At 41.6% G+C, this 24,163-nt stretch overlaps 1 protein-coding gene across 8 annotated transcripts in view; it reads left to right on the top strand.

The window, feature by feature from the left end:
- Positions 1 to 24,163, top strand: part of TENM2 (teneurin transmembrane protein 2) — a 1,505,907-nt gene that overhangs the window by 1,080,738 nt on the left and 401,006 nt on the right. The window contains exons 1-2 of one of the 8 annotated variants that reach the window (XM_072824233.1): positions 4,650 to 4,993; positions 5,540 to 5,622. The exons of 5 other annotated variants lie outside the window; for them this stretch is intronic. In XM_072824233.1, coding sequence (XP_072680334.1) covers positions 5,607 to 5,622 — 16 coding nt within the window. In that variant the 5' untranslated portion in view covers positions 4,650 to 4,993; positions 5,540 to 5,606. Of the gene's footprint in view, positions 1 to 3,811; positions 4,161 to 4,649; positions 4,994 to 5,539; positions 5,623 to 24,163 lie in introns of those variants that run through there. 2 more of the 8 variants (XM_072824236.1, XM_072824235.1) reach the window with 2 other exon arrangements.

The raw sequence follows: 24,163 nt of genomic DNA, 5'->3' as shown, positions 1-24,163 counted from the left end.
CAAAGCCTTCTTTAGAAAAGTGTCCAGATTTAAACTTCATCCTTGGCAACGAGAAATCACAGAATAAAAAAACATTGACCATGATCTTTTCTCAGGTATGGCAAAGGGTGGGAGAATGAAGGATGGTTGGTGGAGGAGAAAGAGAAGGAACAGAAAATGATAAATCCGTGAAAGAAAAGAAATTTGTGTGCCAAGTTTGTCTTCCCACATCCATAGTCCTAATGTCATAGGGCTTGTGATATAGTCCTTGATCTGTCTCCTTGATCTGTCTCCTCATCTGTATTATAAGGATTTTGGGCTAAGAGACCATGTAAGTCCCATTTGAATCTACATTAGGGTAAAAGAAATTTACTTTAGTTTTGCCTTTGATGTACAGTAGCTTAGAAAGAGTTGGGTTGGACAGTGGTTGCTAAAGCACTAGATAAACCTTACCTTCACAGGTGACTCAGTCTGAAAAAGGACAAGAGAGCCACATCATCAATGATCCCAGGAAAGGTTATATAGGATATCTCATTCCAGAGCAGAGAGGAGGGCAGGACACAGGGAACAGGGCCCACATTCTATCCCATCCTAGTTCTCCCTCTGGGCTCTATACCAGAAGCCCTTTGCCTTCTTGCCCATGTAAAGACCTGGAATGTTGTGGAATCAACCAACTTTCTCAATCAACTTCTATACACAGCAAAACGATATGAGCCCTCTCCCTAAAGAGCTTAACTGTAACCTCAGAGAATATGATGACTGCTTTTCTTTTGCCCCATTTAAGAAAGTTACTCAGGTGAGGATTATACACTTTTTTAATCTTCTCTCTTTAACTTCTTAAACCACTAATTTGAAGATAACCTTACACAATTGGTCTGTCTGATGGAAACAGGAAGTTGGTGCCCCAGGCAATTCCTTGTATTGTTCTAGAAGCAACAACAGTTTCTCAATTCTGCCTACAAGAGGCATGTAGGCCTCTTAGGTAGTCTGAACAGTACCTATTCAGGGATATTCATCATTAGGAATTGAGTATGAGCTTCCACAAGGGGATAAAAGTACAAAAACAGAATTTAAAGACCGCCCAGAGTAGCTTGATATTATTTGCAGAGACAGAGGAAAGCCTGTGTTGTAAGACTAACATTCTAACCCCACATATTATAAAAGTACAAAGGAAAGGGCCTGACAAAGTCAGAGTTACCCTCAGATGAAGTATACCTGGTACGAGAGGAAATGTTCAACTCAACGCTGGCTAATTGAGTACATACCATGGAGGGAAAAATAAGAGAAATGTTAACTTAATGAAGCAAAAGCATGACTTGCATCAGAAAGCGATTAGCTGTGGTGATCTGTGCAGTGAATAAAGCCAGGCCATGTTAGAACTTGATTTGGCTGATGTGTTTCAGAAGGACTCATAATTCATGTTTCAACTGGAGAAATAGCTTCAGCAAATGATGCAACACACTGCATTTTTGTCCAGGTGGTTTGACAAAAAGCAAAAGATGGCGTTGTATAAAACTCTGAGAAAGGATCTTGATGTCCATGCAGTCCAGCTGCTCATCAGATATAGTCACAATGTATGTGGGTATTTCTCAGCAGTGAAGTGGGTAGACCCTATTCATTCTGAAGATTTATCATTTGGGTAGCCCTTGTTCATGTAAGCAGGAAGAAGTGATTTGTACTTAAAAATAACTGCATGTTCAAGACCTCTTGTGATTATTTATATGGAAGGAAGATGTAGTTATTTGCTAACTCTATCAGTAGAGAAGAGATATGTGGGCAAAATTCTGTATTTTTCAAAGATGTGAATAACATACGCAACCTTTATAAATTATGAAGTTTGAAGTGCTGTTTTCTCATTTGAAAGATTTAGAAACTTCTAGCAAAACTCAGAGATAGTCAAGTGGCTTAGCAAAAACTGTAGAACCTTATTTATTGAAAAACTTTAAAATCAAAATGTAAAGTAATCCTTTTCTGGAAACAAAAAAACAAACAAACAAATAAAAAAACCTAAGCTCATTGTGAGGTATGAGGTATTGGTCCTGTACACACATTATTAAAGCAAAGAGACTGGATTGAATGGTGAAAAAGAAACTGGCTTGTGAGTTCCACTGGTTTTACTTTTAGCCTCGTGTGGGGCTGAAGGAGCGTTTGAAGAGGTAGTCAGACCTCTGCATTCCAGTGGAGCTGTGCTGGGTAACATGAAATCAAGCAAGTCCCTTAATCTCTCTGGTCCTCCTTGTGTTTTTTTCATTCAGATGTTAATGTTCCATTAGATTGAGACCCTCAACCTCTGTTGCTTATAGCTTGGGGATGAGGGGTATAGTTAAGTGGATGGAGGGTTCTGGAGGATGGACTTCAGGTCACGTTTTTTCCCCCTATCTCAAGTAGAGCAGCCCTCTGGGATATCAGAATGCTGAAATAGGTGTAGTTTACAGTTTAATCAGCAGGAAGGTGTTCAGTTGATTTTTAAAATGTTAGAATTCCCTTTTAAAAAAAGGAAATCCCCTCTTATTACTCTGTTTTTATACTCTTTTTAGTTTTTATCAACCTCTGTCATGGGGCAACTACTGTGAACATGTTTATTGAAGGTAAATGATAATGATGACTACAGTGTTTTGCACACAGATTGTTAGTGATGATCTGATTGCTTGGGGAGCACCCTGAGATGGGGCTCAGGCATCTGTGAACCAATGTAAGTTTTGTGCCTTTTGATTGATAATCTTTTGATTGATAATCTTTAACCAAAGTTTATTAGGAGCCCACAAGGTGCCAGGCACTGAGTTAATTCCTTCTATTTCTGACTGAATCCTCAAAGTCCTAGAAATGAGTTCCATGTTCCATAGTTTCTAGATAAGAAAATTGAGGCTCAGAGAGGCTGCACAACTTGTCCAAGGCCACGGGGGGAGCAATGACTGACAGAACTGAAAGCCTTTCCCACACTGCAGCTCTGTAGGGTAACAAGAGGGTCCCCAGGCAACCCTCACTAAGATGTCTAGTCTTCGATCAGCCTCTAAGTTGATTATTGCTTGCTTATTAGAGAAACAAGTGATATTCTTGAATGATCTTCCTCCCAAGGAATCATCTCTGTACTTGTCACTCTAGCTAGTTGCTTCTGAGTCCTTTCCAGGCAAAATGACAGTGTGTGTTGTTGGATTCCTTAGCGGCAAGAATGAGAGGAACCGTCTCAAGCTGAGAGCACAGTTGTGCCCACACATGGCCAAGGCCTCTGGAGAGGTCGGTGGACCAGATGACCCAGTGTGGGTATGCAGAGCAAATCCTACAACTTGAAATCATTTGACAGGGCAACTTGTATTTGCTTTTCCATCCATCAGGTCTTTGGGTGCCTGGGTAGTTGTAGGACTGTATGGTGTGTGAGTGTGTGTGAGTGTGTGTGTGTGTGTGTGTGTGTGTGTATTCTATCATGCTAACTCTCATCTGTTTATTGTTGAGGGATATTCTGCTGCTTCACACACTGGAGCAAATTTGCCATTGCTTCGCTCTGGTGTGCATCAAAGGGCGGGTTTGCCCACTTTGGGCTCTATTCTACTGATCTACCCTGTGTTCTCTACCATACTTTCCAATTTTCCATCCAAGCTATCTGAACTGGGATGGACTAAGCCACTGGAAATGACAGTCACTTGAAAAAAAAAAAAAAAAGACTGGCAAACACGGGAATGTACATTCAAAGGAAGCCTTTGGAGAGAAGCAGGTTGCTCTTTTCTCCTTGTTTTCTTGGATGAGACAACTGACTTTGCCCAAGCTGACTTCTTGCCTAGATACACTGACTTAACTGTGAGGTCCTGCCAAAGGTGGTTTCATTAAGCGATGCCCGGGGCTTTTGCAAAATGAAGTCACCTCTGCCTGCCAAGCAGGGACTCTCCAGCTAGACACCAAGGGAAATGCATAGCCTTCTCACTACTCCTACAGAGGAGGAAGCTCCTGTCCTCATCCTTCCTTTGCCGTGCCAGCATACAGTTCTTTCTGCCAGTGGCCAGTATGCCCGGCTCATAATGTGTTGTCGAGCTACTGACAAGAAAGGAAATGGTGGACTGCAACTTGGAGAATTGTTCGTTTTGCTGAAGAGGAGACGTGGGGGCAGAGTCATTGCTCTACTTGGCGAAATCAGTGGTCTTCCCATCTAGTGCTATGACTTGGATGGGGCACCAAGGAGCATTTGTTGGGTGAGTGTGATTGCTCTGCATCCAGCTCGGAAGGTTAGTCATGTTGCCAAATGCGCCTTACTTCCCTTAACAGCCCATTCTAAATCAATCTTCCATGAATTCATCAAAATGTTGTGTTCTTTTTTGTTTTGTTTTGTTTTGTTTTTGTAGTGCCTCAACTTTGCTCCTTCCAAATCCAGTGCCCCCGACCCAGGGCAGCCCCTGGCAGGGCATTCCCCTAACTGTTCTCTGAACTTGCCTCCCTAGAGTGTCATCTGTCCTCTCTAGGAAAAGTGTCCTCTCCCCCTGGCTCATTTGCCATCATGGCCATATTTCAATGCTCTCTTGGCTCCTCATAGATGAGTTGGGACACGCCTCAAAATGCTTCTGTTTTCTCTGAAAGAGGTTGAATCTGGGAAAGGGGGGGGGTGAATATATGTGGGAATGGTTTAATTGTATCCATGAGGATTCTTAGTAATCAGGATGCCAGTGTGTGTTTTCCAGAGCCTAGAGCTGACATAAATAATGTAGCGTACCTCGCTTTGTGCAGGCTTGCTGAGGAATGCTGATGGAGAAAAAGCCAAACTGGGATCTGAAGCTCCCGGCTCCCGGCACAGCCTTTAAAATCTTTTTATTGAGTAGCAGTTTTGAAACTGCAGCCAGGGCCTTGGCGGGCTGTGTATGCCAGGAGAAGCGGATGGAGGAGTAACTTTGGGGGAAGGCGCCTCACTTGGTTTCTGGAGAATGCGAATCCAGTGCGGCTCTGCTGGCTCCAGCTAACGATTGGTTAATTTCATTTTGCCTTCTCAATCCCAGAAGGAATAGGACAGCTCTGTCAAGGCCCTGAGAGCCCGGTAAGTGTACAGCTCTTGCTAACAAGATATGACCGGCCCCTCAAACATTGTTAAAAGCATCTTGCTAGCCTTTTAGAGCCTCTTGCCTTAATGGTAAGAGCCAGATGAGCTTTGCGGGACAGCTAACCCCAAATGAAGTCCTGCCGCTTAAGCTCATTTAAAGGGGAAGTATGCACTGGGGAGAACCAGAGGTACCACAAATGCCACAGTTCATTTGCAGGAGGGAAACAAATGTGTCTTTACGTGGGATTTTTACAGGAGGTCTGCCAAGCCAAATTTCCAATCGAAGCGTCTTCCAGATTTTGATCTAAAGTGTACCTCCAGCCTTCTCTGGGGCATAAAATAGAAGTGAAGGGAAAGATGGGTGGAGGAGTAGAAGGATGTTAGAAATAATTCTCGGGTGTTCATGTCAAGGGACAGGTTCTGGGCACTCAGTTAAAAAAAAAAAAAAAGACAGCTATTCCTTGCTTATACTCTGGTGGTTTAGAGAAGGACTTCAGGGAACATTTGTGTTTTTGTTTTGTTTTGTTTTTCCTTTTGATTAAGGCATTTGGGGTCTAGAAAAGAAGATTAAAGCAGGATCCGTTTAATTTATTTAGTTTGCCTCACAGACATGAAGCTTCAAAATGGTAAGTATCAGTTATCTTCCTACGGGTTGGGGGCTAGCTGGGAGAGGGGTTCTCAGGCGCGCTTTCTGAGCCAGGACCTTTTAGCAAATCCGGGCTGCTTTATAGCTCAGGCCGCTGGTAGGAGTTGATGTGTTGACATAGAAAAAGCACCGATGACACATTTGGTTGGACTGGAAGGGTCTGTACAGCTTGCCCCTTAAGGGATGGTTCTTTCTGCTGTTGCTGGTTGGACAAGAAGGGGACCCCATGTGAACACCCCATTTGCCCATTTAAATCATGAAAAAAATGTAAAAAACTCAGATACTTTCATCATGAAATGTGTGGATTTTTTTCCCCCTCTTCTGTTGCTACTTAGTTGTTTCGGCTTTTCTCTCCATTGAAAAAAGTATCATCTAAATGTGTTTTATAAAATAGTACTTGGAATTTTGTCTGTGATATGACCCTCTGGGTATATTACTAAAAACTCCCAAACTTATAACTATCTCGTTAAATTGGTGGGGAAAAAAAGCTTTTCCTTACTTTCTTTTTTTTTTTTTTTTTTTTAAATCTCAGCCTCATTCTATCGTCTTCCAACATTGCCCAGATTTTGTCTACCAGCTGCTTTAAAATGTGTGTTCAGTAGTCAGGAAAGCCCCACATCCTCCTCTCTGCTTTTGCAAATGCTTTCTTCCCCCATCAGAGTTGTTTTTTCTTGTTTTCCTTCTCGGTTTCTGCCATCCTGGATAAGGGAAAAGGAATTGACATGTTTTTGGTTTGAAAGATCTAGCTCAACAGTTTTCTAGCAATCTTTCCATTCTTCAGGGACTAGCATGCTCATCTGTGAAATGGGCCTGAAACTGGATGAAATATGTAATATGTCTGCTCTCTGGAAGCTTCTCAGTCATGGTTGCAAATACTTGAAAAAAGTTGTAGAGATTTACTTAACGGGTTGTCTGCAAGCTGTTCTCTATAAGCTTGAGTTGAGAAATACTTTAAGTACCACCTCCCCCCCCCAAAAAAAAAAAACTGGTTGCTTGTTGGTCTTTATTTATAAGTGCATTAGAGGAAAGTGCATTTTAACTGCAGAGAGAAATGCAATGCTTCTAATAAACAAAACTCAGTTTTTATAACCTAAGAAGTGACCTGAAGGAATGTGAAGAATTGATAGAAGGCTGTGGTTCTCGGGTGCAAAGTCACGGCTTCATGTTTAATTTAACAAAACATTAAACATTTCATGTTTAATTTAATGAAACATTAGAGCACTAGGATTTGTCACCTTCATGACAGAATGTCAGAAATGTGGGATAGTTTCAGAATATATGTTCTTTCTGCAGAATTCACATATGACACTGGAAATGTGTCACAGCTGAGGACCTATGCTTTTTTCTAGGGATCTTTTTCCCCTCTGATAAAAGCAGGAGAAGCAAAAAAAAGCAAGTAAAACAACAAAAACAACACCACATTAGGCATGCACTACTAGTCTAGCTAATTTTAGGGGGACTATTAGCAGGCATTTAGGCAAATCTATTAACATTTAGCATCAGCACAAATGGAATTGCATTTCTACTTTTTGTGCTTCTGACAAAACAGGCACAAGGATCTTCAGGACCAGAAAAGAATGGATGTCAGAACCATGTGTTAGGCAGTCAACTTGATTAAACCCTTTTGGATTTTTTAATAACTATTCAAGAAAGTGGGGTGAGATCCTTGGAAAATTTTAAATAAATCTATCAGTTTGACAAAGATTATTACCAATGAGGAGAGGAAGTCTGCATTACTTGCCAGGTTTTTTCTTAGTCTGGAAAATGTGGCTGGAGGTTGATAGTGCTACTTTGCCTTTGGCTTGTGGTGGAAAATTTCCCTTTTTGTATTTCAAAGTGCTGAAAGATAGATAGGTCCAACCTCTCTGTCCATATTTTGTAGATTGGTGGGGCTCTAGTTTGCATCTGATGTTTAAAATGTTTAGCTCTCTTTGATAGAAAGCAAGAATTTGTGTTTGAGCAATGCAGGTGATTACCGATTGATAAAACATGTGTGTACAGGTGTACACATATGCATTTATACACGCGCACACACACACATAATACACAGGCGAACAAAAGCTCCCCCAATTCTGCCTCCATTCATTTGAACTATCTCCAGCACCATCTCAGCAATGCTGTATGAGATACAGCGTAGTCTTTTGTTTTGTGATGGCAGGGGTGCAGATACCTCTCCGTGTTATTATATACTCCGTTTGAATGTGTAGCTTCCTTGTGTCCCTTGAAGTGGCTGAGACCAGATGCTGCAGAGGGAGATGTCATACTAATGCAATTCAGAGGAGCATATGGCAAGAGAAAAATCGTTATGACAGTTACTGACCTGAAGAGCAAGTAGCTTTTTTAACCTTTAAAAAAATTGTTTTAACTCCATCCTAAGTAGCAGCAATACTTTATTTAGTTGAATATTTTTTTAACTCTCCTGTAGGTTGCATTCCAGAGCAGGGGTACAAAAGAGTGGCTGAGACTTCTGGAGAGCCCTATTTCCTTTGGTGGGGGTAGGGAGAGTAGGAAAGCCCTCCATGTGTGGCTCCTACTCATCACCCACTCCCTGGGACTGCCTCCACACTCTGGGCCTCTGGGTCTGAGGGCTGATACCCATCACAGTGGGATCTGACTTCCCGTGAACTGCCTTGGGATGGTGCCCCCTGGGTTCTTCTCCCCACCCCTGCCCCCAGCTGAGGAGGTCTGAGCCAAGCTCCCCCCAGGGTGTGGTCCCTGCTGTCCTGAGGTACACCCAGCTATCCTGCCACACTCACTGCTGTCTCTGTGACCCCTCTCTCACCACCATCCTGACCTGTGTGTGGCTCAGAGGTAGTAGAGGTTGATGACCAATTATATTAACTTCAGAAGACCCCTTCTGAGCCCCCTCTCTGTGCTCGGCACTCTGACCGGCCTTGAAAGAAAAAACAAAGGAGATGTGATTCCCATCTTAAAGGAGTTCCTATCTAATAGAGAAGTTGTGCTCACACAAATGTGTAAAGCATAGTCTTGGGTGCTATGGTGACTGTGGAAGGAGAGTCTTTGCATGGCTGCAGGTACCAACTGGGTGCCAAAGAAAGGGCGGCTAGTCTTCAGACAGAAGGTCAGGAAAGGCTTTGTAGAGGCTCTTGGTCAAGAGAGAAGCCTGGAAGTTTCCCCCTGGAAGACAGCAGGCAGAACCTTCTGGACACAGAAAATGGTTGGCTTGAGGTGCCAGTCCAGTAATGCTAGTACACAAGGAAGCCAAAGGATTGTACTAGAATGATTAGCACAGCCCCATGGTGACCAGCTTTCCATACCACCAGTTTGTACCATCCTATGGGAAGCCTAAGGCAGCCAGGCAATTCATGACTGTACAGACAGCAAGGGCCAGGCATCAAAAACAAAACAAAACAAAACAAACAAAAAAAACAAAAACAAAACAAAACAAAACACAAAAAAACAAAAAAAGCAGCACACGGTTTATGTGAGAGCTCCAATTTCCATGTCTAATTCAACCTCAAGAAAACATCGTGCTGGCTGCCACTGTGTGGACCAAACAATTAAATGTGAAGGTCCCAGATGGAGCCTGGGGGCTGCTAGCTTGCAACCTTTGCAAATGGACAGCAGGTCCCTGTAAAGGGATTTCATCCTCTGGCTAACTTGCTTTAAACCTGAAAATTTTTTCAAGGAGGCTTTACACAACATAAACCGTCTTTGGAGAGACATTTTTCCCCAAGTCTTCCAATCTTCCCACGCCCCCACTTGAAAATCTGCTTCGGGGATAGGTACGGATGTTTGTTTACATCTGGACTTACATTTATATGGGTGCCTGTGTGTGTGTGTTTATATAATGGTGAGCATGTTTGGGTCCCTTCAGATAGTCCAAGCTTCTGGAGGTGGAAACAGAAATGCAGGTCGAAAAGCTGACTCCGTAGATGAAGACACACCCCATCCGTCTGCACAGCCAACGAGTACCTTTCCGCTCGGCCGATGCAGCACACAGTTTGAGGGGGGTGGGGTCCTTGTTTTTAATTTTTTAGATTTTCTCACCGGTGACTTAACTGTCTATCCTACGGCAACAGCAGAGGTGTTCCCGCTTCTCTTAGAAAGCCCTCGGGGGTTCCGCGGGCATATCTTTGAGAAGGCAGCCCCCGCTTAGTGCTGACTTGGGCCGGTGCACACGAGGCTGGCAGTGATCTCCTGGACCTCGGGTGCTCTGCCACTGCTTCCCCTCCGCTGGCCCCGGCCCGCAGGGCGCCCCCCCCCCAGAGCCGCACCTGCTCCCCACGGGCCGGCCCGCAGCTGTCAGCGCCCCGGGTGCCTTAGCGCGGGCTGGCACGGAGAAACCTGGGACGGGCCGAGGCCGCTTAGCCCTGGCGAGTCAGCGTCCTGGTACTAACCATTTGCTGAGGTGACTGAGCTCTCACTGCCCTCCTTTATCGGTCTGAAGAGTGGATGCTAGGATTTCTCAACTCTATGGGAACAATGTCAATGATGAGTAACAACAACAGCAAAAAAAATCGTGGCCGGGATATCAGCTGAAACCTGTTCCGTGACTTCTGTGGGTTTCCTGGGCCTCTGCACGGAGGCTCAGCTTTACCCCTCAGGCCACCCCACAGCCCCAAGCTCCGATGGCCCACGAGCCCGTCAAACCCTGTGCTGCTCCTTTCTCTCCGCTTCAGGCTGATCGAGTCGTGGAACTCGGCCCCTTTCCCTTCTCATGTGCAGGCAACAAATCACAAACCAGCAAACAAAATCATCTACCCAAAACTTCTGTGCCGGGCAGACTGCGCTGAAAATTTGAGAAAAAGGAAGAGCTTCATATGCCAGCGGTTAAAAGAACTTGCTATGAAATATCTGATGGCCCCTTACTTCTTACACAGTCTCTGCTGTTGAAGGAAGCAAAGTCAGTAAAGATCTATTCGCTTGGGGCTCCAGCTTCCTGCCAAGTTCGTCGCTGGATCTCTCCCTCTCTCCCTAAATGGCCAGAAATTCAAGTGTTTGTCCCATCATATTTATGCAGAGCATCTCGGCACTCTCCACTCCTGCTCCCAGCCCCCGCGCCTTTATCAGTACACGGGTGGACAGAAGCCAGTCTATTCTGTGCTCGGCCTTTCCCTCTGTCTTGAAGGAAGACAATCGTAGAGAGATTAATTTCCTTACAGATGCAAATAATACTCCTCCCTACCAACAATCTCCAAGCCAGAAGGGAAAAGTTGTTAGATTTTTGTTTTAAGTAAGAGTTTTTCTAGTGTATAAAGCTGTAGTACCTCGTTATGCTATTCAGTGTCCTTTCTATCCGAATGATTGATCTGCATGACTGATGGATCAATTATCCAGGCAATGTGGCCAAACGTAAGAGTTTAGACTCCAGTGCCCTGCCACTTACCAGCTGTGTGACTTTGAGCAAGTTAGTAAGTTCTCTGAGCAGTTAAATGAGGGGTGATTGTGACGCCTCCACAATTACTGACAGGGTCGTTACGTAATTAAATAATTCATCTGAGGGCCCTTATCTCAGAACCTGACATTTGCAATTGTTCTTTCCTTTGTACTCAATTTTATCACTTCGTTTCACTGGGCCAGATTTCATGATCGAGCTTTTCCCTCTGCTTCCAAAATCATTTCAGTTTAAGTTGGTAGGGTACTGGGACTCTGGCCCAGGCCAGAGCAAGCCTCACCCTGATGGGTGGAAATTGGCACACAGTTACGGACCCTCCTCTTCCATCTTCAAGACAGAAGGGGGCAGTCTTGCTGCCTCCCTCCAGGCTGGCTTTGGGGTTAGATATGATTCTCTGAAGTAATGTCCTCTCTGCTGCTATTTTAACCAAAGTGCTAACAAACCCCAGGTGGTTCAGAGTAACTGGAATTAGCTGAATTTTGTCTTCCAAGTACATACAGTGTTACAGGAAACACAAACACTCAGAAATATCTCATTCATCTTCCGTGGCAGAGAATCCAATTGTTCAGTCTTGGTTTGAGTCCTCAACAATTATTGCAACTAAACTTTAATCAACAGTTTCAGTAACAATGTTGAATTTTAAAGTTCCTAGCTACTAGTTAGAGCATGGCTTAGCTCGTACACGGGCAAATCAGTCATTTTGTGGTGATTAACATCTATTCAGAACAGAGAATGTTATTACTGGTACTAAATTATCATAGGAATTAATGCAGTCTTTTTAAAGGGCTTAAAATATGTTAATAAATACAATATTCCAACACCTGCAGCTCAAGGAACCAAAGTCATTAAATTATATTTATTATTGCAGGGATCTAGGTGGGGGGAAAGTAGTTTAATGAGCATGAATGAAACAGGGGTTCTTTATTTAAAACGAGTTACCTAAAGAAATGTTCCCTTTGAGGGGTTATATTATAGAATCATCTGCTATACAAAAAGCAAGTCAGAGACAATAATTTTCTGACTTTGGAGAATGAACTTCAGGGGTCCTCTGGGGACAAGGCAAAACTCTCCACTCTCCTCCCATTGAACTTGAGATTTAACTTTCCCCTTCTCTGCTTCTCCAGCTTCAGTTTCCACCACCTTCTCACTCATGTTCCACCCAAAAGCCTTACCCTCCTTGTAGTTTCTCAAAGGTACCCAGCTCTTGTCTACCTCAGGGCCCTGGCATATGCTTTTACCTCTCTCTTCATGGTATTTATTTTGAGCAATCCATTGGTACATTGCCAGGTTTTGTCTTAAACAAATTGTAACTACTAGCTAATTTAATCCTTGTAACAGCCTAATTGACTATGTCCCATATCATTCCCATTTTACAGATGGAGAAATGAGTCAGAGAGAGGTTAAGTGCCTTTCCCTGGGCCCTGCTGACCCGAGGTCTTCTCTTCACCCCTAAGTGCTGCCTCTTTGGAGGGTCAGCTACCGTCATCCCTCAGATCTCAATTCGGTTGCTGACCTTGACACCTTTATTTAAAATCATCCCCAACCCCTTTTTTCTCTTTCATGATCCAGATAACGCTTTGCAGTGTACCTTAGCACAATTTAAACAATTATATATATTTATGTGTTTTTAGTAGCCATTTCCCTTCTCTGGCACTACTATCATGTCCATGAAGGCAGCAACTATTTTTGTTTGATGCTATATTAAAGTAACTGACATTTAATGAATACTGAATAAATACTTGCTTAATGGGTCCTTGAACTCATATGTTCACCATTGGCTATTTGTAGCCAGAATGAGCAATATTTTTCATCTGTCTATCCATATAGACAGATGAAAATTTTTTTTCACATTTTCAGAAAGAAAGGAATAACTCTTCTTGTGATTATTTTTAAATCAATTGATTTAAAAAATGACATCCCAGCATAAGCATTTCTATATTAAATCTGGGCCTTGGTACATAAAAGATTGAGGAATGATGATCCAGTGAAATTTATATATGACAGGTAAAGAATCAGAAAACCTTGGAGAAGAAGCCACTTGGTCAAACTAGGAAGCTGGTTAGGATAATGTTCAAGAGCAAACCCAGTGCTCTTGGCACATGGTCCAGTGTCGTTTCTGCCTCTGTGGCTTGCTCATACAATCACCCAGGCTGATAGCATCAAGAGAAACCAATCAAAAACAGCGAAGCTCTTTCAGACTGGCTTTTGCTGCTACTAAGAACATTGTGCTTGGCAGGTTGGGAGCAGTAGATGGAAGCTCTCGTGTTTTCTTAAATCTTGGGGGTGTTCGAGGCGAAAATTAACTGTCTGAATACCCTCGTGGTGGAATGCATTTGAAATGCTATTTCCTGTTATGAGATGGAAGAAGGAAAATAAACAAATACACATTGTGTGGAATTAAAAATGGAGATCCCAGAGCTACACATCATGCCCAGAGTGAGACACCAGCCTTAGAGAAACTGCCTCATTTTCCTGGTTTGCCAGCTTGTTGAGGACACACTCTGACTACTAAAATCCTCAACACCATGGCTGTTTTCCACCTATGAGCCATGGGCCACATTGAGAATCTGATTAAAGTTTTGGGCTGTATGCCCAGAGAAAATGAATATATACAAACGTGAAACATTTTGCAGATTATTTCAGGGAGCTTATGGAATTCTTTTGTCCATTTCATGAATCTCTACAGGCATATAGATTCTAGTTTAAGAAGCCCTGATAGCATATAATATTAGTTAACTATACCAGTAATACTGAGCCCTTTTTATATGTCAGACACCTGGCTACACATATATATATATATATATATATATAGGTGTATATATAAATGTATATTGTATATATATTTTCTAAGACATTGTATATATAGTATCTATAAATTGTATGTATGTATAAATGTATATTGTGTTTATATATATACACACATAATGTATATACATGTATATATACAAACACATATATATGCATGTGTGTATTTTTCTTTTACTTAATCCTCAGGTGTTATGACTGTTCCCATTTTACAATGAGGGAACCAAGGCTTAGAAAGGCTAAAGAAACCAGAAAGTATTAGGGCCCAGTTTCAAACCAAGTGATCTGATGTCAGAGCCACACAAAGGCACATATAGAAAGTTTGCATAAAGTAGACCTTCCCCAGCTTAGATGTAATGCCATGATGAAGCCCATGATAGAAAATAAAGGCTAGGGGCACCCGGGTGGCTCAGTGGCTGAGTGTCTGCCTTTGGCTCAGGTTGTGATCCCGGGGTCCTGGAATTGAGTCCCGCATCAGGCTCCTTGCTCCCCTGCTTCTCCCTCTGCCTGTGTCTCTGCCTCTCTCTCTGTGTCTTCCATGAATAAATAAACAAAATCTTAAAAAAAAAAAAGAAAAGAAAAGCTAAATAAGACATCTCTATAGTGTCACTCAAATCTCCAAAGAGCTAGGGACTCCACGTCTAAGTCTTTGAATTCCTCGTGGAGAGGCAATTAGAATGGTTTTAGGATATCTCCTCTTTCCAAGAATGGCCCTCTAGCCTACATATTGAGGGACAGAAATTCTGAAGGGTTTGACATCCTTAACCCATTGGGCTGAAACTGGCATTTGTGGTTTTATTATAGCCTGTATTCAGATTATTTTCAATTTGAGAATGTCTGTCATCAAATGGGCAGATGGGTCCTGTCTGAATGTGAAAACCTCATAGGAATATTCAGACCAACTGGATTGTCAACACACTTTATAAGAGGCTATTAGTGTGAGGTGTGTTCAATTATTTCTTGCTTTTCCCAAGAGAATAAACAGTGAACACATTAGAAGTTGCTTAAAACTGTTCCCTTGACCATTTTTTTCTTTTTCTTTCTTTTTTAAGAAAAGTCATTTTTATGTAGGTATGGGTCTTCCTAAGCTAGAACTAAGAACTTCAATGGATTTCTATACCTCTAAATGTTTCTTTCTCATCCACGGGCTTATCTAGACATTTTATCTTATAATTAATTTCCTAAGCACCTGCTTTGATCCATCTCCCTTAGGTGGGCACTGAGAATAAAGAAGTGAATCAGATAAAGCCTCTGGCTTCAAGGAGCTTACAATCTAGTAGGAGGATGTGAAAACAAATCAGTGTCATGTGTTGTGGTGTGTGATATAGTATGCAAACAAACACAACAGAGTGCCCGGCTCATGTTTCAAAGATTATGACCAGCTGCAAAGATAGATTGAAGAGAACCAGCTAAGAAAAGTATATTCTGTAGAACAAAGATTCTCAAACTTCACTGGCTGTGTCAGAGTCCTCCGGCGGGCTTGTTAAGACACATTGTTGGGCCACAACCCAAATTTCTAATTCAGTACATCTGGGGCAGGTCCCCCAATTTGTGTTCCTATCAAGTTCTCAGAAAGCAGTGTTGCTGATGGTCCAGGGGACACACTTTGTGCACACTCTTCTAGCCCTTCTGGTACATAGATAATACAGAAAATCCTCCTTTTCAGTTAGGTTTCATCCTCCTAGTTGGAAAATATTTCACTTTACAATCTATGTGTGTGTGTGTGTGCATGTGTGTATACACACACATATATATGTACAATATACATATATATATCGTGATTTTTCCTTAAGAACAAATGTGTTTCACACTCTCCTTTGAAATATGAGTTCTGTGACATTCTGAAAGCTTTCCTCTTTTCTTCCTTTTTTTTTTTTTTTTTAATACCTGACTCTGACTTATAGGTAGGAACAGCAGGATGCCGAGAATAATGATAGAACACTTACATGAATTAGGAGTTGTACAAATCCTATGGATGTGAGTCTGTGGGTGTACCTTTCTTCTGAAGTCAGTACTGCACTGGGGTCAGCGCTGCTTCTCACTGGACCTGTGGCTGGAAAATTATATGAACAAGGTCAAATTTCAGATCCACTCTTATAAACCCTTAGGTCATCACAGATCCCATAGAACCTAAATTATGTTCCCAGAGGAATGAAGAGAAGGTTGGGGGAGAAGGGGGCACCTAAGACAGCCTAAAACAGCAATAGTGCTACAGCCTTGTCATGAACGGAGTCACGATTTTGGCTAAATGTAATGGAAAATATGAATTCATGTCAGAAAACAAGACCAAGTTCTTACGTTAATGATTCTGTCTCTTTTTCTTTATTCTTTTGGTCCATTTTGCACAGGAAATAAGAACCTTGCGGACAGAAAGATCATCATTTGTCAATCCTTTTACGGCAATTTTCCCAGCGTTCTTTCAGCTCTAAATGCTTTTAGTATTTGTCAGGATCCTATAATAGCTTTAATGGGAGGGGAAACAACAGCAACGACAATAACAACTATTTGCTGCATAAGAATGAATTGCGTGGCTCTCTCCTTTCTGGACCACAGTGCAAATGATGGCTCTGTCCATGTGTGGATTTCCACATGCAGCTGTGCAGTTATTGTTTGCACTCAGACCTTAAGTTGTCTGTAATTTTTATGTGTGTAGGAATGATGCCAATTGAGAGAGAGAATGGACCAAAAAAATATTTAGCATCTCGGAGATGAGACAAGTCAATAAACAGCTTGATTACTAATTCATTCAGGAACAAAAATAATGGCTTTCTAAACTGAAACGACCAAATCCAATAACTAACTGTTTGTCAGGGCAGTAATAATGGTATTTGTATCTCTTTTAATTGGCTTTAACCTTTCCCTTCATGTGTGCAGTATTAAAAATTTAAAGAGGAAAGTATTTAGAGGCATAGATTTACGGCACTGCGTGGATTACATGCTTTTAATGAGGTCAGGACAATAAACCATCTGAGCAGAACCTGCTGCCCAATGATGAATTACTCCCTTTTACAATAGATAGACTACAGTGAGTGTGTGGGCACCCACGCATACTCCCAGGCTTGTCTGTGTAGACCAAGTGATTCTCAGCTTCGCTCTTGAGCTAGCACAGGGTGTTTCCAGTGACAAGGAGTGTGTCGAGAAATTTTCAAAATGCAGAGCCGCAGTATACTCTGTGAAAAAGCGCAAGTTGCAGAACAAAATGCACTGTTCGTGGATGATACTGATTCACATATGTCTGTTTACGTACAAGTATTTATGCAAGGACAGAAGGAAGGAGCAAAGGAGGAGGGCAGGAAGAGAGAGGAAGGGAGGGAGGAAGAGAAATACAGACAACTTGAAGAGAACACACAATGATGTGCTAGAGACAACTTACACCGTCTCGGAGAACTGGTCATACAACAAACACCCTTGCCCAATTCCATCATAACCTTAGCTTAAAACTGTAGATAGTGAGAATATTTACTCCACAGAAATCCGCACATGCTGCAGATCAGAGCCTTTTATTTCTGGAGAGCCAATTGCTAAGCTTTTATCACTGTACCCCTGTACACATAACAAACCATCCAGAGTATTCTATCTAGAGAGTGGGTTTATTACAAAAGGTAGATGAAGCACAAGGGGAGAAAAGAGGAGAAAGAAGACTTTAGTCCTCTTTATTATGCATATCTTTAGTTGCAAAGTTCATTAAGAGTTTATTACTTTCTTATAAGTTTAAACATTTTATTTTAAAATCTTCACATATTAAAACTTTCAAAAAGCATAAAAAACAGAGTCAGTCACTTTTATCCGGTAATTCAGGTGCAGAGCATTCATACAAGGAAAGGAACCACAATTCAAATGATAGAACCAAATGGTCAAAGGACTTTAGACTCCGCCAGAAGTGTGTCTTTCCCTAGTGACAACTTCGTCACTCTTATAAAACAAAAAGAAAGCGGAACACATACAAAGTGTTCACTACATCAGTCCGAAAGAGTGGAGTATTTGTAGTCAGAGCCCATCCCACAGCAAATTCTAGTAAGGAAAGTCACAGTGGTACTTCCAAAACTCATCTCCTCCTATTGATTGATTGACCTAAATATTATCATTGTCTTTTACCTAATCAGCAGCCTTGAGTTGACAGTGTGAACCAGTACTAATGAAGAGAAAGCACTCTACTCCAGATTAACGGAGCTGCAATCCCATTGAAATGTGCCATGTATGGGGGCCAAGAGTCTAGCACAACTGAAGAAATGATGATACTTCCTTTTGGCTGCTTTGAGATACTGAGCTCTCTAGTCAGCCTCAGGAAGGGTCAGAGTAGAGACCTCCTGGTTTCCCCTTCCTTTCTAAATCCTAGTGATTATGTCGGTGGTTCTGTCTCCAGGAGAGCCACCAACCCAACTCCAGGTGATATTTTTACTCAGGACCTGACTGCCTTTATTTCCTAGGACTCTTAGAGATGAAAGTCCATTCCAGGGACGCCTTGATAGCTCAGCGGTTGAGCGTCTGCCTTTGGCTCAGGGCATGATCCCGGGATCTGGGATCGAGTCCCTCATCGGGATCCCTGCATGGATCCTGCTTCTCCCTCTGCCTATGTCTCTGCCTCTCTCTGTGTGTGTCTCTCATGAATAAATAAATAAAATCTTTAAAAAAAGTCCATTCCTAGAGGCCCATACCTGACTGTTGGTGAAAATAGATAGCTTAATTTCATAAACATCTGTTCATTCACCAACAAATATTTATATTTGAGATAGGGATGGGGATACAGTGGTGCACACATCAGACAGGGATCTTACTTTCATGGAGCTGACATCCCAGAGGCAGGCATGAATAGGTAAACCAACAAAATATCAGTGTGAGTAATGTTTGAAAAACCATGAACTAGGAATGTATGAGAGACAGAGCAACAGGTGCTTCACACCCCCTACTCTAGAGGTGCTGGGAGGGAAAACGTTTCTGAGAAGGTAAACATAAAGTGTGACATGAGTGACAGTAATAAGCCAGCCATGTGCAGCTCTTGGTACAAAATGGATATCCTAAGTACTCTTTGTGGAGAGTTTTCTCTCCCACTGCAAGAGCACCCACTTTTAAGACACAAGTCCAAGAAGGACTGACTGTAGATACTTCTGTTTTTTACTGATAATTATTTTCGAAATAAACTCCTGCAGTCTTCATTGCTCCAAATACTTTTGAAAAAATGTTCAAAATTAGGATCCTTTGTGAATGTGTAACCAATTTCATATTCTTGAATATCGCTAAGGTATTCACTAGTCAAGGTAGCGGGTAGCATCGTTTCCCTGAGAGAAAAGAAAATACAGGGCAGTCATAAGTTGAGAGTCTTAAGCTGTCACATCTCACAGTTGTGCATGTCTGTACAATTTCGACAAAGAGAGCATGTGTTGGAGGAGAACGTATGTAGACTTTGAACCAAGAAGTAACTGGTTCCAATGTCAGCACAGACACGTACTGAGTGTCACTCTGAGCATGGTATGTACCGTCTCTGAATACTCAGTACCCTCAGCTGCAACGTAGGGTTACAGAACTGCCCACTTCACGGGGTGATGGTGAAAATTAAATAAGATCATGTCTATGAAGTACCTGTGTCAGAGTAGCCTAGAGCATCCTTTTAGAGAAGTTTCTGGTAATATTGCTGAACTAACTGTGTCTCAGTGAAGTGAGACTATTGTTGCGTGGGGACAGAAAGAGCTCATTCTTGTCTTTGCTTCAGTCTTTCTATTGGATGCAGAGCATCCAATACAATTTGGGACTTAAAGTATTACGTTTTCTAGATTGGGCAAGAAAATTGAGAACACACCTGTCATCTTTTTTCAGTATCATCCATAACAGTAGACAAAAGAGGCATTATCGGGTGGCACCCAGCAAGAGAAAAATCCATTTCCTTAATCCTTCAGTTATTTAAGAGCCCTTCCCCTACTCCTTTCTCCTTGTCTCATGCTTCTTGTAGCGCTCTTTGGTTCTCCTTGAAGCACCAGAAATAAAGCTTGGAACCAACTGGTCAGAGTCCTTGAATCACATCCCATGCGCAGTACAATTTATACAGCAAACTGCATTGCCTCAGAATAGAATTGTAAGGACATGCATGAATGCTGACTATATTCCTAGGGGTAATGGAAGCTGCATATGAATATAAAAATAAAAAAATCAAAAACCTTGGAAGAAAAACAAACATGACAGAAGCAGCAAGATAATGTTTTTATGTTTTCACCTTTAATTGACTAAAAATATCAATACAACATATTCCTTGGACAGTCTCCCCAAACGCCCCCTCCCCTCTTTTTAATGGGAGCAAGGAAGTGGTTAGGAGGAAGAAATAGTCGCAGAATTGATAAAACAATAGTTTCTCCTGGGAAAGGGCAGGTAGAGGGCCAGAATTGGCTTTTTTCTTTTAAACCCATTTGCATTGTTTGATTTTGTTTCAAACCAGCCCACACTACATTTTAAAATTAAGACTGTACCTTTTTAAAAAACAGGGAGAGAGAAGAGTCACTTTCTACTCAAGAAAGCTGCGTTGTTTTTAAGTAAGTTTTATTAACAAGTAACAATTACTTTTTTATGATACATTTAAGATAGTGAATTATGAATGACTGGAAATCCCCTCCAGCCTAATTGAGAACCATTATGTCTGGTAATTGCCACTGATTTCTGCAAACAGTCATTTTTCTCTGGCCTATTAACATAATTTGAATTTTTAATTGCCCTTCATAATTGTCTATTGGAGTTAACAAACAGTCCCATTCACCGAAGGGTTTCAGACCAGGCCCTACCTCCAGAGAACTCACAGTGGAAACCTCTAAGACCCCTTGAGGACACCGTTAGGACTTTGTGGACTTTCAAATTGAGGTGGCAGCCACTGTGACAAATGTGACATCTTTTGAAGGACCCACCCAGCTGTGGGATGACACATTTTCAGATTTCTATATCATTGAGTTGGCCCACTCTGTTTTGAAGCTGCCTCACCAAAAAAAGGAAAAATGTCACACTTTCAACAATGTTTTTTTTTTTTTTTTTTTTTTTTTATAATGATATTTTTTTATTGGTGTTCAATTTACTAACATACAGAATAACACCCAATGCCCATCACCCATTCACTCCCACCCCCCGCCCTCCTCCCCTTCTACCACCCCTAGTTCGTTTCCCAGAGTTAGCAGTCTTTACGTTCTGTCTCCCTTTCTGATATTTCCCACACATTTCTTCTCCCTTCCCTTATTTTCCCTTTCACTATTATTTATATTCCCCAAATGAATGAGAACATATAATGTTTGTCCTTCTCCGACTGACTTACTTCACTCAGCATAATACCCTCCAGTTCCATCCACGTTGAAGCAAATGGTGGGTATTTGTCATTTCTAATAGCTGAGTAATATTCCATTGTATACATAAACCACATCTTCTTTATCCATTCATCTTTCGTTGGACACCGAGGCTCCTTCCACAGTTTGGCTATAGTGGCCATTGCTGCTAGAAACATCGGGGTGCAGGTGTCCCGGCGTTTCATTGCATTTGTATCTTTGGGGTAAATCCCCAACAGGGCAATTGCTGGGTCGTAGGGCAGGTATATTTTTAACTGTTTGAGGAACCTCCACACAGTTTTCCAGAGTGGCTGCACCAGTTCACATTCCCACCAACAGTGTAAGAGGGTTCCCTTTTCTCCGCATCCTCTCCAACATTTGTTGTTTCCTGCCTTGTTAATTTTCCCCATTCTCACTGGTGTGAGGTGGTATCTCATTGTAGTTTTGATTTGTATTTCCCTGATGGCAAGTGATGCAGAGCATTTTCTCATATGCATGTTGGCCATGTCTATGTCTTCCTCTGTGAGATTTCTGTTCATGTCTTTTGCCCATTTCATGATTGGATTGTTTGTTTCTTTGGTGTTGAGTTTAATAAGTTCTTTATAGATCTTGGAAACTAGCCCTTTATCTGATATGTCATTTGCAAATATCTTCTCCCATTCTGTAGGTTGTCTTTGAGTTTTGTTGACTGTATCCTTTGCTGTGCAAAAGCTTCTTATCTTGATGAAGTCCCAATAGTTCATTTTTGCTTTTGTTTCTTTTGCCTTTGTGGATGTATCTTGCAAGAAGTTACTATGGCCGAGTTCAAAAAGGGTGTTGCCTGTGTTCTTCTCTAGGATTTTGATGGAATCTTGTCTCACATTTAGATCTTTCATCCATTTTGAGTTTATCTTTGTGTATGGTGAAAGAGAGTGGTCTAGTTTCATTCTTCTGCATGTGGATGTCCAATTTTCCCAGCACCATTTATTGAAGAGACTGTCTTTCTTCCAATGGATAGTCTTTCCTCCTTTATCGAATATTAGTTGCCCATAAAGTTCAGGGTCCACTTCTGGATTCTCTATTCTGTTCCACTGATCTATGTGTCTGTTTTTGTGCCAGTACCACACTGTCTTGATGACCACAGCTTTGTAGTACAACCTGAAATCTGGCATTGTGATGCCCCCAGATATGGTTTTCTTTTTTAAAATTCCCCTGGCTATTCGGGGTCTTTTCTGATTCCACACAAATCTTAAAATAATTTGTTCTAACTCTCTGAAGAAAGTCCATGGTATTTTGATAGGGATTGCATTAAACGTGTATATTGCCCTGGGTAACATTGACATTTTCACAATATTAATTCTGCCAATCCATGAGCATGGAATATTTTTCCATCTCTTTGTGTCTTCCTCAATTTCTTTCAGAAGTGTTCTATAGTTTTGAGGGTATAGATCCTTTACATCTTTGGTGAGGTTTATTCCTAGGTATCTTATGCTTTTGGGTGCAATTGTAAATGGGATTGACTCCTTAATTTCTCTTTCTTCAGTCTCATTGTTAGTGTATAGAAATGCCACTGACTTCTGGGCATTGATTTTGTATCCTGCCACGCTACCGAATTGCTGTATGAGTTCTAGCAATCTTGGGGTGGAGACTTTTGGGTTTTCTATGTAGAGTATCATGTCATCGGCGAAGAGAGAGAGTTTGACTTCTTCTTTGCCAATTTGAATGCCTTTTATGTCTTTTTGTTGTCTGATTGCTGAGGCTAGGACTTCCAGTACTATGTTGAATAGCAGTGGTGAGAGTGGACATCCCTGTCTTGTTCCTGATCTTAGGGGAAAGGCTCCCAGTGCTTCCCCATTGAGAGTGAGATTTGCTGTGGGCTTTTCATAGATGGCTTTTAAGATGTCGAGGAATGTTCCCTCTATCCCTACACTCTGAAGAGTTTTAATCAGGAATGGATGCTGTATTTTGTCAAATGCTTTCTCTGCATCCAATGAGAGGATCATATGGTTCTTGGTTTTTCTCTTGCTGATATGATGAATCACATTGATTGTTTTACGGGTGTTGAACCAGCCTTGTGTCCCAGGGATAAATCCTACTTGGTCATGGTGAATAATTTTCTTAATGTACTCTTGGATCCTATTGGCCAGTATCTTGTTGAGAATTTTTGCATCCATGTTCATCAGGGATATTGGTCTGTAATTCTCCTTTTTGGCGGGGTCTTTGTCTGGCTTTGGAATTAAGGTGATGCTGGCTTCATAGAACGAATTTGGAAGTACTCCATCTCTTTCTATCTTTCCAAACAGCTTTAGGAGAATAGGTATGATTTCTTCTTTAAACGTTTGATAAAATTCTCCTGGGAAGCCATCTGGCCCTGGACTCTTGTGTCTTGGGAGGTTTTTGATGACTGCTTCAATTTCCTCCCTGGTTATTGGCCTGTTCAGGTTTTCTATTTCTTCCTGTTCCAGTTTTGGTAGTTTGTGGCTTTCCAGGAATGCGTCCATTTCTTCTAGATTGCCTAATTTATTGGCGTATAGCTGTTCATAATATGTTTTTAAAATCGTTTGTATTTCCTTGGTGTTGGTAGTGATCTCTCCTTTCTCATTCATGATTTTATTAATTTGAGTCTTCTCTCTCTTCTTTTTAATAAGGCTGGCTAATGGTTTATCTATCTTATTAATTCTTTCAAAGAACCAACTCCTGGTTCTGTTGATCTGTTCCACAGTTCTTCTGGTCTCGATTTCGTTGAGTTCTGCTCGAATCTTTATTAACTCCCTTCTTCTCTTGGGTGTAGGATCTATTTGCTGTTTTTTCTCTAGCTCCTTTATGTGTAAGGTTAGCTTTTGTATTTGAGTTCTTTCCAGTTTTTGAATGGATGCTTGTATTGCGATGTATTTCCCCCTTAGGACTGCTTTTGCTGCATCCCAAAGATTTTGAACGGTTGTATCTTCATTCTCATTAGTTTCCATGAATCTTTTTAATTCTTCCTTAATTTCCTGGTTGACCCTTTTATCTTTTAGCAGGATGGTCCTTAACCTCCATGTGTTTGAGGTCCTTCCAAACTTCTTGTTGTGATTTAGTTCTAATTTCAA

Source organism: Canis lupus, chromosome 4, assembly GCF_048164855.1.
Source record: "Canis lupus baileyi chromosome 4, mCanLup2.hap1, whole genome shotgun sequence".
Classification (NCBI taxonomy): Eukaryota; Metazoa; Chordata; class Mammalia; order Carnivora; family Canidae; genus Canis; species Canis lupus.
The sequence above is the reverse complement of the archived record's forward strand: the minus strand, read 5'-3'. Positions and strand labels throughout refer to the sequence as shown.